Source organism: Carlito syrichta, unplaced genomic scaffold (genome assembly GCF_000164805.1).
Source record: "Carlito syrichta isolate Samal-C Ts95f unplaced genomic scaffold, Tarsius_syrichta-2.0.1 Scaffold302059, whole genome shotgun sequence".
NCBI lineage: Eukaryota > Metazoa > Chordata > Mammalia > Primates > Tarsiidae > Carlito > Carlito syrichta.
In genome coordinates, this window is record NW_007246155.1 from 15,960 (window position 1) to 34,361 (window position 18,402).

Here is an 18,402-nt window from a genome sequence, read left to right on the forward strand (position 1 = left end):
GGCCTTGGCTCCACAGCAAAGTGCCACACAAAGGTGCCACACACTGGTGTCTGGGCACGACTCGCTCACACCACCACACGAGGGTGGCCCTTGACTGCGGGTCCTGCCTGTACCGTCCTCCCGCCCTGGCTAGTGCTGTGCTCCTCGGCCTTCTGCAGCGGACGCCGCCAGTGTCGCCGTCACACCCCTGCTCTGCCCTGCCAAGTGCAACCCGTCTGCTTGGCTTTCCACACACCCTCTCCCGACCCACTGTCACGCTGGGATCAGCGACCCTGCGGGATGCCCGGCTAAAGTTCATGTCCCCACTTCCCGACATGGCCGGGCGTCTGCTGTCACACCGTCACGGAGGTGGGCTCACTGGCTGCCACAAAGGCATTGTGCCTTTGCTCGTGGGGACACACTCAAGGACACGAACAGCACGCTGGCCTTCCGACATAGCGCTTCCATTTGCACAGAACCATCCTCTGCAGATCTCTCTGGCTTCAAAGAGTTGCCCACAGTGAGCTGAAGTCTACGGTCAGCCCCTCTACCTGGCGACGGAGGCGGAAGGTCTCCTGGGGGGAGCATGTCCTGGGGTGTCACCCACTAAGGCAAGGAGCCTGACGGCATGGGCCCCACGTCCCGATGGCGCGGCGCGGGTGGGAGGGGAGGCCGTGAGGACAGAGAAGCACCTGGCATGCCCGACATCATGGCACGACAGACGTGTCTGGAACTTGTCAGAACCCAAGTCTGCCAAGGTGGTTCATCTCCGAGAGTGTCCAGACTCACCTGGGGAAAGTTCACAGCTTCCAAGCACACATGGGAGGGGGCAGTGAGATGCCTGAAGGTTTGGGGACTTTCATACCAACGGACAGGTTCTGGGACCTAAAGTGGCTTCCACGAATACAAAAGCACATCGGCTGGGAACGCTCTGGCCTGAGGCATCGCAGATCATCTGCCCTGGCAACAGCCCCAGCTGCGACCACCGCTCCACCCTGCGCCCCCACGGGAGCATGTGCTGGGGTGGCGAGGCGGGCCACACACGTTCAGCCTGTGTTTCAGAACCTTTTCTCAAGCCGGGAGCTTGTTTCCCCAAGCAGGTCTGCTGAGCCCGGGCTTATCTGACGACCGAGCCACAACCTCCTTCGTTTCAGAAAACCAATCAGGAACGCTAGGTGGTTGATTCAGATGCTCGGGTTTATTATAGACACCAAAGGTGGCCATGAGAGGGTTTGCCCAGGATCTAAAATGCAGGGGTCTCGGCCCTGCATCAATATTGCTTACGTTCACCTGTTTGACGACTTTCTGTTCCCTTTCTCTGAAATGGAGGGGGCCCGGGTGAAAGGTCTGGGCCTCTCACCAAAAAAATCTTTCTGTGCTTATCGGTTGAGAGGGTGCAGGAGTAAAGCACGTGGACATCTGGGGGCAGCGAGGACGGAGAGGGACGGAAGGCACACCCGAGCTTTCCAGCTCAGCCCCGGGGCGCTTGTCCTCACAGGAGAGGAACTCTAGGACACTCAGTACATGCGATGCAAGCCCACAGTCCACACCTGCCACCACAGTCCACACACGGTTCCCAGGGTGAGGACAAAGCCAGAGTCACAGCATGGCCTGCGCTTCCCTTCTGGTTGTGTGTCTCCAGAAACAACACGGGCAAACGCTTCCACCTCGGTTGGGAACTCAATGCAGTTATAGGATGAAGAAAGCCAGAGAATGCGACCCTTGGGCCAGGGACCACTGTGAGCATCGACAGAAAGGACGCACATACTTCACTGGGGATACGGAAAGTCTGGGACTCCCTTCATCTCGTAACATTTCCTCGGGTACAGGAGTGAGGACCTCGTTGACTTTTCAATCTACAGGTGGTGTTTTTTTTCCCTGTTGCAATGTTTTCTAGATCCAGAGGGACATGCCAGATAATGGGTGGCCACAGGCTCGCAGATCAGGCATCCCAGATCAAGCCCTCCCAAAGGGCGCCTGTGTGTGTGTGTGTGTGTGTGTGTGTGTGTGTGTGCGCGCGCGCATGTGTATCTACAGGGTGTGTATAGCTAGCATGGTGGTGGGAAAAGAGTGCTCAGTGGGGCTGTTGGTCTTGAAGGGAGCACAGGAGGGGAGACCATATGCCCAGGGCTGCACCTGTTTGTCGACACCAAAGAGGCGTGGTACCCACCTTATTTGTGGCATCGATAAATTTGACTCCTTTATATGAGACAGAAAGAATAATAGTAGGGACCTTCTTCATCTGCTCTGTAGACTTCTGGAATTAAAATTAGAAAGCCGTGAGTGTAGCTCATTCGCGTGGCAACTGCAGCACAGCATTCTTCCTCTTGAAGATACAAATGCGTTCAAGTGAAACGCAGCGCACACGCATCCCATACGTACCACACACACGCTGATCTAAATGTCGGTCTCGCTTCTCTTGGGCTGAGCTACGTTTGGGCTTCAGTTAGCTGTCTTGCCCTTGAAGAGCGGAAATGCCGGCCCCCGCCCCACGCGGGTGAAGGAGCCTCCCCTTTGCCGACGCCCACGGGGCGGCGGGGAGGGCGAAGAACTCTGTCTCCTGCTGCAATTTCTGGCGACCGTCCCTTTCATGAGCTTTAAGCCAGGCTTGACTCCAGGGGTCACTCGGCATTAACAAGATGTATGCCCTCCCTCCCTCGTCACCCTTCAAGGCTCAGAGGTGCAGTCCTCGAAGTGCACATGCCTGGATTCCCTTGAACACACCACTGTGAATTGTCCTTGAACCTGGTCAAGACCGCAAGCGGATGGTAGCGGTGCTTGCAGCAGAACCACTCGCGACCGCACTGGGTGTGGCCCTGATCCGGAGCATGCTGGTGGTCCGGGGACCTGACTGTCACTCAGAGCTGCTCGTCCCGCAGGCGAGTCTCCCGGCAGACGCGCGCGCTGGCCTCCTGTGCCGAGGCTGCAGCTGGCGCCGTCTCACACAGCCGCAAGGAGCTTCCCCCGCCCTCGGCAGGTGCCTCTCTCCTAGTTGCCAGTCACTCGTTGCCCTCCAGGGACGCGCCTGACAGCAAGGGGAACCTACCTGACAGTTCGCCTGATGGGTTTTCCAGGTCAGTCAGGTGGGGCACCATAGGAGAGAAAACACACAGGAGGTGAGAGAGACACAAGCACTCGGGATTCAGCAACAGCAGAAATTCTCAAAACGTGGAGGGTGACGCAGAGGGAGAACAGGCCACAGATGTGCAGATGCAGTCACCGTGGGGACTGCTGCGGGACTCTACAGCCTGTCTCTCCTTTGTGTCCGCTGCTTTCCCACCTTTGTTTGTTGCACTGTGCAGTCTTAGGGCTGACAGGCAAGCACCTTCCACAAGACAACCAGCTGTCTAAACAATCAGAAAAAAATAGGAGCTTTATTTTTTTTTGAGTTGGGGGTCTCACTCCGTGGCCCAGGCTGAAGTGCAGTGACCCGATCACAGCCATGGCAGCCTCAAACTGCTGGGCCCAGGTGATCCTTCTACATCAGCCTCCCAAGTAGTTGAGACTGCAGGCTAATTTTTTTTATTTTCTGTAGAGATGAGGTCTCTCTGTGTTGCCCAGGCTAGTCTCAAACTCCTGAGCTCAAGCAATCCTCCTGCCTCGGACTCCCAAAGCGCTGGGATTACGGGCATGAGTCACCACACCCAGTCTAAAAAATATTAATTTCCTTGCTGTCTTCATTTCTATTACCCATTTTTTTCATGTTTAAATTCTGAAATGTGACCAGAATTAAAGCAGACTTCTAACTGGGCAGTGTGAGCTCAGTGACGAGGCTGAGAGGGCATCTCCCAGCATGTTGGAGGGTGTGTATGCTGTCCTGACAGTTGGACACAACAGCTCTTGGGAATCACTACATCTGTTTCAAAGAAAACTACCGTGGATTATGAAGCGTGTCACTACTTAATATTTATTGTGCACATAGTGTATCAGAAGCAGCTCTCTTGAAGTGCTTTTTGATGAGTTTTAAAGTTCCCCAGACGCTCTTTTGTGATTACCAAAAGCAGAAGGCATGGAAACGGAATGTAGGGTCAGAAACTTTCATCTTTTCATGCTTTTTCTAACCACCTTTGGAAAGCGTGCATGGCAAGTGACAGGCAGGCCCGGAAGCAACAGCACGCTACACGCTGACCGTGGGCCACACAGGTGGGTTCTGTGGGGGCGGCCGGGCCTGGGCGGCTGGGTGTGTGTGGGAAGAGCCCTGGGTAAGCGTCACGGTGAATGCCAGCGAACCACCTTGCGTATCTCTTGCCACGCATACATTCTCGGGACAGAGCCATCTGTGACGTGAGACGACGGACAGCGACACCAACGTTTGTTCAGTATCAGGAAGACTCCATCTGCCGTGTGTGTGCTCAGCAGCCGAGCGGTTTCTAGCCAGCTCGCCGTGCTTGTCACTGGAACCGTGAGGTGTCTAGGTCAGGGGACATCGCACAGACCTACACCGAGCGCACATGCCGCCTGCCGAGGGTGGCAGTCCAGTGTGGTGCTGGGGAAACTTCCGAGCCATGTCATAGCTCCGTGAGAGGGGCTGGGACGTCCATCGAGAGAGGGCGAGGAGGAGGCGCCCGCAGACCACATGTGGCTGTGCCCGTCGGGTCTATGTGAAGAAGAGCTACGACACAGGTTGGCAAAGGTTTTCATGCATTCACTCAACAAACACTGCCTGCTGGGGGGACCGAGCAAGCTGGCTCTTGAGGGCGAAGAAGAATTTCCTGGGTGGCAAGGAGGACGCCACACACAGGCCCAGAAACAGAGACAGTGGGCTTGGGTCACGGTGGGCATCGAGGGTGGTGTGGAAAGTTGTGACCTCCCGGTGGGTGTGACGGCCCTGGGCCAGCTGCAAGGAGGCGGGCGGCTGCTGTGCGAGTCCAGAGAGGAAGCCCCGAGCGCCCGGCGGGCTGCAGGTGCCAGAGAACAGGAGCAGCCGCACCCAATGAGGGAGAACCCGAGGCTCTGTTGATGGCGGCTGTGGTGGCGACGGTGGGGGACGGCGCCACCGGCCACCTCCGCAAGGCTGGAGGGACGTGAGCCCCGAGCACGAAGGAGGCGCTCTTGCACCTGCCGGCTGCGTGGGCAGGCGCTGGCCAGTGGGAAGCGGGACATGAGACAGATCCGCAAGCCCCCCGCCGGGGACGGCTGAGGGGACACGCAGAGGACCGAGGGGCTCACCTCGGGGCAGGGAGGCTTCGGAGTGGGGCGCGGGCAAGTGCCCGCGAGCAAGCCTCAGTGCAGCGGGATGCCGCTGCAGTGCAGATCGCGAGGCCAGGGAGACGGCTCGGAGGCGGCAGTGCCTGGCACTGGAGGTGGCAAGCCCGGAACAGCACGGCACCCGGTGGACACCCAGAGCCTCCACTGGGCTTACTGGGTGAAACTCTGGCTCTGGCAGCGAGGGAGCCTGTGGCTGACCTTGTGAAGGGCAGTTGCAGGAGGATGCTGGCGGCCGTCGGAGGAGAACGCGGGGAGCTGCGAGTGCAGGCCTGAAAGGAGGCGGAGGCTGGACGGCAGGCGGGTAGGGTGCGAGCGTGCAGCGGAGCCCAGGGCACGGGCTGGCTTCTGTCACGCTTGAAGGTCCCACATCCGAAGCTCAGCCAGGCTGAACCAAGCCAAGGAACTTATCATAACGCGTGCCATTTCTTCTCCCATGTCACAAGGCACGCGCCGTCAGGCGACGCTGGTCTCCGCAGCCTATTGGCATGCTCTGCTGGGTATCTGCACAATGACTGCTCCCATATGTTGACGTTAAAAATCAGGCCTTATTTATGGGTATAAACAGAATTTTCTCTTCCAGGTCCATTTCCACAGCAGAACGCTCAGGGCAAACCTTCTGTTCTCTGTTGTTTCCAGTTGCCTGTCCTTGAGCCACGCTCTCTGTGGACCTTCTGAGGTTTCCCAAAGTCCTGAAGTTTCCCCGCCTTTGGTGCCAGCTATAAGAAGAGATCACCGTGGAGTGAAGACCTCCAAGCATCTCAGCAACTCATGGGCAATGCCTAAGAATAACTGAACCTTTATGGGATCTTGCTCTCTTGCAAGAAGCATGTAGTGACATTCAATTGTATTTTGCTCACAATTTCCAAAATTAAGACTATCATCCTTTTATTATTCCATGAGAAACAATATTTAGTTATATAGGGATATTGCATTTCTCAAACCTAAAGTAAAACACAACATTTGAATCTTCAAAGGCAGTCTTGGCTGGGCGCGGTGGCTCATGCCTATAATCCCAGCACTCTGAGAGGCTGAAGTGGGAGGATTGCTTGAGCCCAGGAGGTCAAGACCAGCATGGGCAACATAACGAGAACTCATCTCTACAAAAAAAAAAAAAAAATTAGCCGGGCATGGTGGCATGTGCCTATAGTCCCAGCTACTCAGGAGACTGAGACAGAAAAATCACCTGAACTCAGGAAGTCAAGGCTGTGGTAAGCTGTGGTCATGCCATTGCATTCCAGCCTGGGCGACAGAATGAGACTCTGACTGAAGACAAACAAACAAACAAAAACCAAAACCAAAACAATAGCAGCCAAACAAAGCCAGTCTTATTATTCAGCACTTGGATTTATATTGTCTATAACCATTCAGTGGAACAGGGATCACCTGAAATATTGTTCTTAAGAAGTAAAGTCATAAAACGCTTTTAGAGCATTTGCAGAAAGGAAGAGCATTTGTAATCACCAAGAAAAAGAAAGAACTGTCTTTTCTCTCCCCTTTTTTTTTTGAGTTGGAGTTTCACTACGTTGCCCAGCCTGGAGTGCGTTGGCATGCTCACGGCCACACCAGCGTCGACCTGCTGGGCTCCGGCAATCCTTCTGCCTCAGCCTCCCAAGTAGCCAGAACTATAGGTGTGCACTACCACATCTGGCTGATTTTTTTGATTTATTGTAAAGATGAGGTCTTGCCAAGTTGCCCAGGCTGTTCTCAAACCCGTAGGCTCAGGCAATCCCCTTACTTTGGCCTCCCAAAGTGCTGGGATTACAGGCTTGAGCCACCGCGCCCGGCCTTCTCTTCCTTTTAATAGTCAAGTATAAACTGCTTGGTGTCAGAAACCATCGCTGGTACTTTTGCTGTAGCTGAAAAGCCTGTCCTGAAAATAAGCAGTTTCTCACTTTTGAGTGCAGAGTCAGAGCCAGCACATGGAAGTGTCCTCTTCAGAGCACATGGATCTGACCTCAGTGTTTGATGGGAGGCGTCTGGTGGGGAGCACTTCTCCACGAGCTGTAAGGCTGGCTTGAGTCTGGAGTGATGCTTATGATCCGGGTAGGAATCATTTGAGCCATGTCAGCAAAGCCAGGGCGAAGCGCCAGGTGGCCCCTGGGGAGGATGCCAGCGCCCCTTTGCTCGCCCCAATGGCTTCCAAGGTGTCTCCGCACAGACTTCCCGCGTGGCCGGCTGCACCCACTCCCAGGGCGTGTGGAGCCTGCACGTGGCCATCCCGAGGGTGCTTTCTCGTCAGAGTCAGGACTGAGTCACAACTGTTAATTTTGCCAGAGACTATTTTCCTTAGTTAGTTTCAAAGCTTGATTATTACATTCTGTTTCAACAAGTACATTAAAGTAGGATCCAGTCATTATACTTGGTGGCCCTAAGTAACTTTCAAATGATTACAAATACCCAAAACATGCCTTATTGTGGTGCTTTTGCATGCAGCAAACTAGCCAAGTTGTGGGGATTATCAGCGCTAAAAAGCAGCCCAAGAGCCAGCCATTGGAGGCAGATTCTCACCCTTCGAAGCTGCGCTGCGGTCACTTCTGGGGACAGGCGTCCTGGGCCCAGGCTGGTGGCTGGCATCCGACGGCTGCTGTCCCCGTGCAGCCTCCCTCCCCACTGTGGGGCCCCGAGCACCACAGACACTGCTCCCCACTCGTCTTCCCACGATGACTGGCTCTGCACAGCCTTATGCTGAGCCTGATGTCAAGGCAGACATGGCTACATATAAACTGCCACAGGATTCACCCTAATGGCTGCTGAAGTCCACGTTCAAGGAACAAGCCAGTGAGCAGTGTGTGGGAACCAGCGCCACCCTGGTGGCCTGCGGACCCAGGGCTGGTAGTCTCAACTTGGAGGATGCAGCCGGTATTGGTTATAATTGGAAAAAACTGGAAATGACCAAATGACCAACACGCAGAACAAGCTACATAGGTTTGGTTCAACGATGGATCGGAATGTTGTCATCAACCCCCACTAACAATATTGGAGAAGGATAGTTATTGGAATAAAAATATTTCAAAGTATGTTATGTGTTTAAAAATAGATTATGAAACGGCGGGTACAAGCTGTTTTCATTTCTTGGTAGAAAAGTGATGCCTACGAATGCATACATAATCAGCCTGGAGGATGATACAAGAACATGGTGTTAGCAGGCAGGTGTTTACCACTTCTAGGTGGAAAAATAACAGTGTTTCACATTTCTCCTTTCTGTATCTCAATTTTAGAAGGGGAGAGCGACGAATGTGTGTTGCCTTTGTAGTCAGAAACAAAATAAAATTTTTAAAATGTGCGATTTTAGTTAAAAAAAAAAAAAAGCTGAATGTGAATGTGTGAAAAAACACCCTGGGTGTCTGACTCTGCCACTTGTAAGTGCAACAGCAGCATTCTTCTGGGGTGTGTCGCCGTTTTGGACGTACACAGGGACCCGCTAGTGAGCACCTTCCTCCAAGGAGGGGCTCGTTCAGCCAGCGAGGGCACAGGGGCCGTGCTGGGACTCCCGGCTCAGTTCCACCCTTCCTGGCTGTGTGGCTCGGCGCTTACCCTCTCCACGGGCGAGTCGCCTCACCTGCAAAATGGGCGTGTCAACACAGCATCTGCTTTGTGGAGCTGCCGTGGGGATGACACGGTGATTCGGTGCCTGGCGTGCCGTGAACGCCGGCAGGTGGTTCACGGGCAAGGGAGCCGGAGCGAAACGCGCGTCTGTCGGCATAGCCGAATCCTCTCCAGGCCCCGGGCTGGGATGCCAGCCAAGTGAGGACCCATGAAGCAGGCAGGCAGCAGCTCAGCACATCCGGCCGGGCAGAGGACAAGCGGCCTCCCAGCGTTCAGAACGCGCGTGTCGCACAGGCGGGCATTCCCCCGAAGTCTTCCAGGGATGCGAAGTAGTGATGGTGTCACAGGGCAGGAAAGGGGGCGACAGAGCGGGAAAAACAAAAGAGAAAAGCCAAGGGGTCCGGGTCTGAAGACACGGTGCCCCAAGACGTTTGGTGCTCCTCGCTTGCCACTGGGTGGATCCCTAAGAAAACATCCACAGAGGAAAAGGCACAGCAAGGAGTTAGACATGGGGCTGTGGCCTTGTGTGCTTCTGGGCTCAGACTGGTAGCCACCGCAGCTCATGCAGTATTTGGGAGAAAATGAAAGAAAAAGAAAATATTTGATGTGTCCCCAAAACTTGGGCACAAAGTTTTGTCTTTTTGAGTTGGAGTCTCACTCCGTCACCCAGGCTGGAGTGCCACGGCACACTCACGGCCACCCCAGCCTCGACCTGCTGGGCTCCGGCGATCCTTCTGCCTCGGCCTTCCAAGTAGCCGGGACTACAGGCGGCTGCTACCAAGCCTGGCTAATTTTTGATTTATTGCAGAGACGTGGTCTCGCCAAGTTGCCCAGGCTGGGTCTTGAACCTGCGGGCTCAGGCAGCCCTCTCACCTTGACCTCCCAAAGTGCTGGGATTATAGGCTGAGCCGCCAAGCCCAGCCTGTTTTTTTAAGAGATGGGGTCCGGCTACGTTGCCTAGGCTGGAGGCATAATCATCATGCACTATAGCCTCAAACTCTTGAGTCAAGGGGTCCTTCCGCCTCAGCCTCCCGAGTAGCTGTGGACCACGAGTGTACACCACCACCCCCAGCTCAACAGAGACATTTTCAAAAACAGTTATTTATACATTTCTTTCCTTAACCTGGCTCCTAAGAAGTTGTTCCTAAAGTTATCTTGGAAAACGACAATTTGCCATGGAAGGAATTTGTATGAGGACAGAAGAACTAAACATGATTTCAGTTTGAGTCTTTTCTACGGAAAGAAGGAAGAGATTTTTACATTTCCATCTAATTCTAAAATCTAATTTTTAAAAAGTTTTCCATCCCATTCCCAAGATCGTTCCTTAAAACACTGAAAAGAGAAAAGACAGTCTTCACATGTCAACCAAAGCACAGATTATTTGAGAAACCTATATATCTGAAAACTCATACTTCAGAAGTGCTTCCAGATTGAAAAGTTAAGAGGAACTATGGTGAAACGAAACCCCTGGGGAAATAAAGGCTCCAAAACCTATGTACACTAGATTTGCTTATTCCTGACTTAAAAATAATCTTAAAATATTTTCTTTCTTACATCAGGAAGGGAGACTTCCACCTGACCTTACTGAAAACAGATATTTCTTCTTCTTTTATTGGAGGGGATTATTATTTTTTAAATTATTATTACTATTTTTGAGTTGGGAGTCTCACTCCGTCGCCCAGGCTGGAGTGCAGTGGCACGCTCACGGCCACCACGGCCTTGACCCACTGGGCTCTGGCAATCCTGCTGCCTCAGCCTTCCAGGTACTGGAACCACAGGCATGTGCCACCAAGCCCAGCTAATTTTTTCAAAACTTTATTGCAAAGACGAGGTCTCACCATGTTGTTCAGGCTGGTCTCAAACCCTGAGCTCAGGCAATCCTCTCGCCTCTGCCTCCCAAAGTGCTGGGATTACAGGCATGAGCCACCACACCTGGCTATTTAAAAAATTTTTATTAGACACATCATTGTGCAAATTTATGGGGTACCAGTGTGACGTTTTGATACATGTATAAATTGTGCGGTGATCAAGAGTAATCAGCATATCCATCACCTTGAACGCTGATCATTTCTTTGTAGTCAGAACATTAAAAATCCACTCCTAGCTATTTTGAAAGAGACAATACCATACTGCTAGCTATAGTCATCCTACTGTAGAGCAGGACCCACTGGGCAATCTCTATTTTCCCCTCACGCCTCACCCTTCTCTGGTCTTCCACACGAATGAGGTCGCCTGGTGTTCGCCTTTCTGCGTCTGGCTTATTTCATTTAACATCATGTCTTGCAGACCCGTCTGTGTTGTCGCAAACAATCGGGCTTCTTCTTTTTCTATGGCGTAATGATATTCTGTTGCGAATGTATACCACATTCTCACTTTCGGGAGTGCCCAGCAGTGGGGTTGCTGGATCGTATGAGGATTCTGTGTGTGCTTTTTGAGGAAACTCCCATACGGTGTCCCATAACGTCCAAACCAGCTGACCTTCCCACCCACGATGTGCACGGCTTCCCTCTTCTCTGCCTCCTTTCCAACACTTGCTATTGTTCGTTCTTTTTTACAACAGCCGTTCTAAATGGAGTAAGACGAGGTCGCATGTGGTTTTGCTTTGCAATCCCCTAATGAGGAAGCATGCTGAGCATGTTTTCGTGTGTCTTTTGGCCATTTCTAAGTCTTCGGTTTTGAGAAATGTCTATTCAGGTTTTTTGCCCCTTTTTCATTTGGATTATTTGTCGGCTCAAAATGGATTCAAGACTGAACTGTAGGCCGGGTGTGGTGGCTCAGGCCTGCAATCCCAGCACTTTGGGAGGCTGAGACAGTATTGCCTGAGCCCACGGGTTTGAGACTAGCCTGGGCAACATGGAGAGATCTCGTCTCTATAACAAAAATAAAAAAAACTGGCTGGGGTATAGTAGTACGTGCGTATAGTTCTGCTCCTTGGAAGGCTGAGGCGGAAGGATCGCCAGAGCCCAGCAGGTTGACACTGGGGTGGCGGTGAGAGTGCCACTGCCCTCCAGCCTGGGCGATGGAGTGACACTGCAACTCAAAAAAAAAAAAAAATTAATTGTAAGACTCCAAACTACAAATCTACTAGAAGAAAACATATGAGAAATCCTTTAGGACATTGGACTGGACAAGATTTTTAAAAATATGACCCTAAAAGTACAGGCAACAAAAGCAAAATAGACAAATGGGATCACATTAAACAAAAAAGCTTCTGCACAGCAAGGAAACAATAAGCAGAAGTGGAAAGACAATCTACAGAATGGGTGAAAATGTTTGCAAACTCTCCATCTGACAAGGGGCTAACATCCAGAATATATAAGCGACCCAAGCAACCACTAAAAACCACAAAAAATCCAATGTTTCTTTTTTTATAAGGAAAAATTTCCTTGAGCACAAACACCTCTGAATAATACTGTCGTCTATGGGATTAGAGAAAGTAAGATTGCAGAGAGTATTACATTGACTATAATGGCTTACCTCTTATAGTAGCAGGTGTTTTCTCATGGTATATTTAATTAGTGAAGTGATGGGTTACTGTATATCAGTGATAATTACACCTGGGACAAAAATTCAGGGCTGGGGCATGGGGCACGTGAAAAATTTAGGGAGGCAACGTGGAACAATAGACCCTCATCCAGCCAGAGCGAATCCTTCAACTCACCAAGCACCGTGTGTCTTGGAGCCTTCGGAGTGGGAGTTATTCCAAAACAACAAGTCAACCCACTGACAAGTCAACACAACATATTTCTTGCTTTGTAAAATCCAGTCCTGCTATCTAAAAGAGGCAACTCGCAATGTGATTTAGGAACCAATTTGATTTAGGAACAAATTATCTCCCAAAAAGATAAAACTGCAAAGTTATATATGCCATCTTATCTAGGTTTCCCTTCTTTATTTTTTTCTCTTTTGGCAATGGCCTTTAAAACTGGAAATAAAATGATAGAATTCTTAAGGGTTTAAATATTCTCTTATACACTGTGCACACAGAAAGCCAGGATAATAAGTAAGACACTGGTTTCTACAAACAAATAGAATAATCCAAGATGTCCATGAATTTACTCATTTTTCAAATATTTGGGGAAAGAGGCCAGAGTGTTTTAGATGTTTCTGACCCAGGCACTTCCACGCATTATTTTTATTAGCCATCACTGCAGCCTCATAGTAGCTATCACCCAGTAGGTGCTAGGGATACAACAGACACAGTACCTGCATTCCCACAGGGGTTTGTGACCAACTAGGCATTTAACTAGTGTGATGGAAGTGGGACAGAAGGAAGGTTCTGTGTTCTGTGGGGAGCAGGATATTGTACTCGGGATTCCAGAGCTCATGCCTCCCCTCAGGAATCTTTCCAGAAATGAAGACTGTGTCTGTGAGCACAGACTCAGCTGGAAAACCCAACCAGTAGCATTAAAGGTGGTGCTAAGTGAACATATTCAGATTAAATAGATATCTTTTTGCAACTCTTCACACATTACTAATACATGTTTGTAGATTTTAAATTTAAATAGAAATGTCTGTAAAGCTGTCTGGTAAAGGAAACAAGTGACCAAACTATACTATTAAGAAGCAAAATAATTCCTAGAAATCATTCTACCTAAAAGTCGCCTCAATATCAAAGCATATTCAATTTTGAGCTTTTGTAAAAGAAAACTCCAAAAGGTAAAGCACAGGACTGCAATTTTACTGAATAAACATTATCAGGGTTTAATGCAAATTTCTACAGATTCTTCTTTACTAAACACAATCCAGAAAGTACTATCAGGAGGGGAGTTATTTAGGGCTTAGATCCAGGGGGAAAAAATCTGAAGTGAAAACCTGCATGCAAATGTTTATATTTATAGCATCTCTATTCCTAATTGCCCAAATTGGGAAGCAACCAATATGTCCTTCAGCAGGCAAAAGGAGAAATGAATTGTGGGACATGCAGATGCTGGAATATTATTCAGTGCTAAAAAGAAATGAGCTCTCAAGCCACGAAAAGACATGGAGGAACATTAAATGCATCCTAAGTGAAAGAGGCCAGAGCAAAAAGGCTGCTTACCGTATGACATTCTAGAAAAGGTAAAACGATGGAGACGGTAAAAATCAGTGGTTGCCAGGGCTTGAGGGGGGCAGGGGAGAGGGATGAACAGGTCGTGCACGGGGTCTGAGGGCGCGAAACTATTCTAAAGGTACTGTGACATTGGATACAGGGCTTTACACACTTATCAAAACCCCAAGCGCCATACAACACAAAGCACGACCTCGCATGTAAACCACGGACTTTAGTTCACAATACATTTATCACTATAGGTTCCTAATTCTGACAAATGTGCCACACGGATGCAAGATGTTTACAATAGGGGACAACACTTGTGAGGTGGCATGGTAGAGGGGCTGTAGAGGAGCTCTGGAATTTATGCTCGATTCTTCTGTAAACCTAAAACTTCTCCAAAAAATAAAGGATTCTGGAGAGTGAAACTGCTCTCTACGGTCCTGGAATGGGGGACGACACAGGCCATGATTGGTTTCTCCAAGCTCATAGAGTGTACACCGCTAAAAGTGAGCCCCGACGTCGACCATGGCCTCTGGGTGACGATGACTTGCCGACGTGGTGCATCCACTGTCACAAATGCACCATCTGGAGGGTGTTGGTCGGAGAGGGGAGCTTGGGCATGTGTGGGGGCAGGGCCTGTGGGAAATTTCTGTACCTTCTGCTCAATTTTTCTGCTCTAAAAAATAGTCTGTTTCGAAAAGTCTATTACTTAAAAATCTTAAGACAGTCTGAAGGGAAAAAAGGATGCTTAACCCGTGCAAACAAAGAGAAATGGTTTCATGGTGCAGAACGAAGCGAATTAAACGACCAGCTAACACCTGTTAACTTCTTCTAGCATATTTTTAATGAAAATAATATGTGTATAGTAAAACACCAGGAAATTCGTGTAAAGTTATCTTTATTTCAGAACTGGAGGAGACCTCGGGGAGGAATGAAGAGGTTTAGATAAACTTAGTAATTAACCAATTGTGACTATCAAACACTCCAAATGTTTCTGAGGAGAAGGGAAAATTATGTTTGGTTTCTGAAAAAACACTTTACGGTGGCTAAGGATGCAGTAAGAACTCTTCTGAAATTTTAATGCATATTAACACATTGGAAAGCACCCCCTAAGTAAATGGCTTGATTTAGCCAGCACTAACCTCACAGACTCTTTGAGGGTTCCTCGTGCCGTTTCTTAAGAATACAAGTGACCCACTTTTTCAGCTATTTTTAAGCCCAGGATGATAAATGTTCCCATTGGCACATCAGAGAGACAGTCCAGTCCTGGGATGCACAGTGGGGCTGGTGGTGGGATTCACTGCCTAGGTCCACACCCTGGCTCCACCACACACGGGCTGCGTGGCCTTGGGCAAGGTGCTTAATCTCTCTTGGCCTCCGACTCGCCTATGTGAAGTGGGAACAGCAGCAATACCTGGATTGAATGAACCAATGCCCATCATGCATCTGTGTGGGGCCCGGGCATATAGTTGCCAGGCACGAACTGTTATTAGCTCTGACAAACTGATTTTAGGAGGCCATGACTATACGTCATTTTCAGTATCAGCTGCTATGACACCATCTATCTATGGGGATGCTGCTACCACTTGAGGAGATGAAATGTTTACATGTTGGTTTCCTTCACCAGGTTGTGGACTCATTGAAAGCAGGCACCTAATCTTAGTCATTTTTGTTAACAGCACATGTAAGGAAGCGTTTTTTGAATCAGGAACCACACTGATTTACTTCTTACTGGGAAGAAAATTTCTGATTTCAGTTAACATGCATACTGTAGACCTGAAAATTATCTTTTTTTTTCCCAATTAAAATAGTAAGTCAGGTAAAGTTTTAAGTTGCAATACTTTGGTGCCGTGATATTGCTGTATATCAACTTTTAAGACCCTCTGTGTCCTAAAGTCTCCCACGGGAGACTTGCTTATTCTGGGACTTTTGTCTGAAGCGCCACTGAGTTGCAATAGAAAAAAAGAGTAACCTTGCGTTCACACTGAAAATTAACTGCAAGTTGAGATCAATGACGTGAGTTCTAATTCACAATATAGTCTCAGACAGCAGAGCAAACCTAAGCTTCTGGTTTTGAAAGGCTCTGGCAGACGATGAATGCAACTTTAGCTACTATATCAAGGACTGGGATTTATTTAATCAAGGCGCAGAGTAAGGGTTTATAAGTGATAAAGTTTCTGTTTTCATGTAAACTACTCAAATACCAAGAGAAGCAAACCGGCAGAGTGCTTTTCAAAAGCAGAAAAATGGCTTCTAAGTACGTTTTTTCCAAGTTTCATTTTTAGCAACAAACTTGTATTTAACTAAATCATTGTCTCCAGAAACTATTAAGATGGCTTTTCTATTGCTATCAGGGTATACTTTCAGATCCACTCCATTTCCAGAAATTGAGTGAAATTCAAATCACAGATCTGTTGGATGGTGCTGCCAGCACTATGCAATATTGATGCTGATTACAACACTGGAGTGGCAGGACTCAGGCAATTTAGTTAACAGAATTAAGTCAGAGATGCCACATTAATTTCTTAAACATGTTCATGAATATCTCTAAACTTAATATGACACTTGATGACTGAAAACTTTCTCATTTTCTCATTATTCGTTGAGATACAAGTTAGGTCAGATAAATAGAACACAAGATTCCCAGAATCATAAAACCAGGACTAACCCCAAAGGCATCTAGTCCAACGCTCTCATTTCTTAAGTAAGAAAACAGTTGGAGGTTGGGCTTGGTGGCTCAGCCTGTCATCCCAGCACTTTGGAAGGCTGAGGAGAGTGAATTGCCTGAGCTTGCAGGTTTGAGACCAGCCTAGGCAGCTTGGTGAGACCTCATCTCTACAATAAATAAATAAACAAAAAATTAGCCGGGTGTGGTAGCGCGTGTCTGTAGTTTCAGTTACTTGGAAGGCTGAGGCAGAAGGAATGCTGGAGCCCAGCAGGTCGACGCTGGGGTGGCCGTGAGCTTTCCACTGTGCTCCAGCCTGGGCAACGGGGTGAGACTCCAACTCAAAAAAAAAAAAAAGAAAAAGAAAAGAAAACAGTTGGAGGCCCAAACTTCACCTGCATGCAGCCTACTCTGGAGTTAATCCTTACTTGTACCCCACATAGCTATAATAAAATAAAACAAAAAGAAAAGAAAATGGAGGCTCAGGAGAAGCAGGGGAATACTGGGTGAAAAGCCTGGGCTCTGGAGTCAGACAGACCTGAGTTCCAGGCTCACACTGGCAAGCTATGTAACTGCTCCAAGTCTCAGTTTCTTCCTCTGTAAAATGGGGGGTAATAATTATACTAGGGCATACTGTAGTCACTCACTACATGTTAGCAGCTATCATGTTATTCTTATGACTAAAAAGTGACTCATAAGGCAAATAAGCAGAACTAAAACGTAGAGTTCCTGACATATACCAGCGCTTTTAAAAAAAATCTAGACATAAGTACCTAGGGTGAAAATGCACTGTATGCTGACTTAAGTGCTGCATAACTCTGTATCAAGCGGAAGGAGGATGACTTCAGTCTTTTTTGCTATGTAATCAATCAGAACGTTGCATTAGTGATGACATACTGGGGTCTCATTTTTATGACGATTCATACATATGAACCTCTCCATAAGCAACGGTTAGGTCATGTTTGCCGCCTTCATTGTTTTAGTGCCACTGTATGCATTGGCGTGTTTCCCACCAAAAACTGCTCACCAAAAAACATGACAAAATAGACTGACTACCCCCCTGCCAATGACCACATGCTTGACTCTGGTTAGCTGTTATGCTGAGCAAATGGGGTATTCCTGATGGCACCGTTGGTCGGACATCATGGCATCTTTTAGACATGTGCTATGGAGGCAGGAAGGACAAGGGACTCAAGAGGAGAAGGTGCAGCCAGGCTGCTGTCGAGGGAGGCTGCCATGGCCGACAGGGATGCCTGAGCCCAGTTCCACTCATGACAGACCACGGAACCACCGTGGTGGTCAACATTTGCCCTTGCATGGCTGATTCCATTCAGAGTGTTCTTACATTTGAAAAAGTCTGAATTATTACGTTTCTAAAGAATATTGGCCTTATATAATATGCTTCCAATACTTCTGCTTTTGATAATTTTAATAAGTTGGTGTTATTTTCAGTAAATGTTCTCACACTATCAAGTGGGTATTTAAAACATTTTTTGTAATAGACTAAAGATCATTTTTTGCCCCTAATCTGGAGAATGATACAACTACTTTTAAATCTTTAAAAATAATAAGAACAAAAGGTATATGGTGTAAATATAGCAAATAGCCATGAACTCAAATTACAGAGCATAAACATGCACAAAGCCCAACACCTTTTTATATAACACCAATGTGATTCAGCAGGCCAACAGATGAAGAGAATTGTCATTTGAAAGGTGGCAATTTGTATCTATACCCAGTATTTAGCATTTCAGCTACGAGACATAAAATAGTCTGGCCAACTTACCCGCATTTTTGCACAAGCATCTTGGGTTGATTCTGTCCCCCTAAGCTCTTTTATCAGCATAGAACCTAAATACTAAAATACAAAAAATTCAATGATTTATGACAAAGAGAGTATGACTATGAGTAACTATTTAAAAACAAATTGTGGAAGTCTACTGGCCAGGTTTCCTGGCTGCAGGTTGTT

General features: G+C 48.5%; 1 protein-coding gene across 1 annotated transcript in view; it reads right to left on the bottom strand.

The window, feature by feature from the left end:
- LOC103258307 (ankyrin repeat and sterile alpha motif domain-containing protein 1B) overlaps positions 1-18,402 on the bottom strand; it is a 552,345-nt gene that overhangs the window by 4,271 nt on the left and 529,672 nt on the right. Inside the window, exons 11-13 of the mRNA XM_008055979.2 lie at positions 18,220-18,291; positions 3,026-3,037; positions 2,150-2,236 (exon numbers count right to left, since the gene is read on the bottom strand). Of these exons, the coding sequence (XP_008054170.2) occupies positions 2,150-2,236; positions 3,026-3,037; positions 18,220-18,291 (171 nt within the window). The remainder of the gene's footprint in view (positions 1-2,149; positions 2,237-3,025; positions 3,038-18,219; positions 18,292-18,402) is intronic.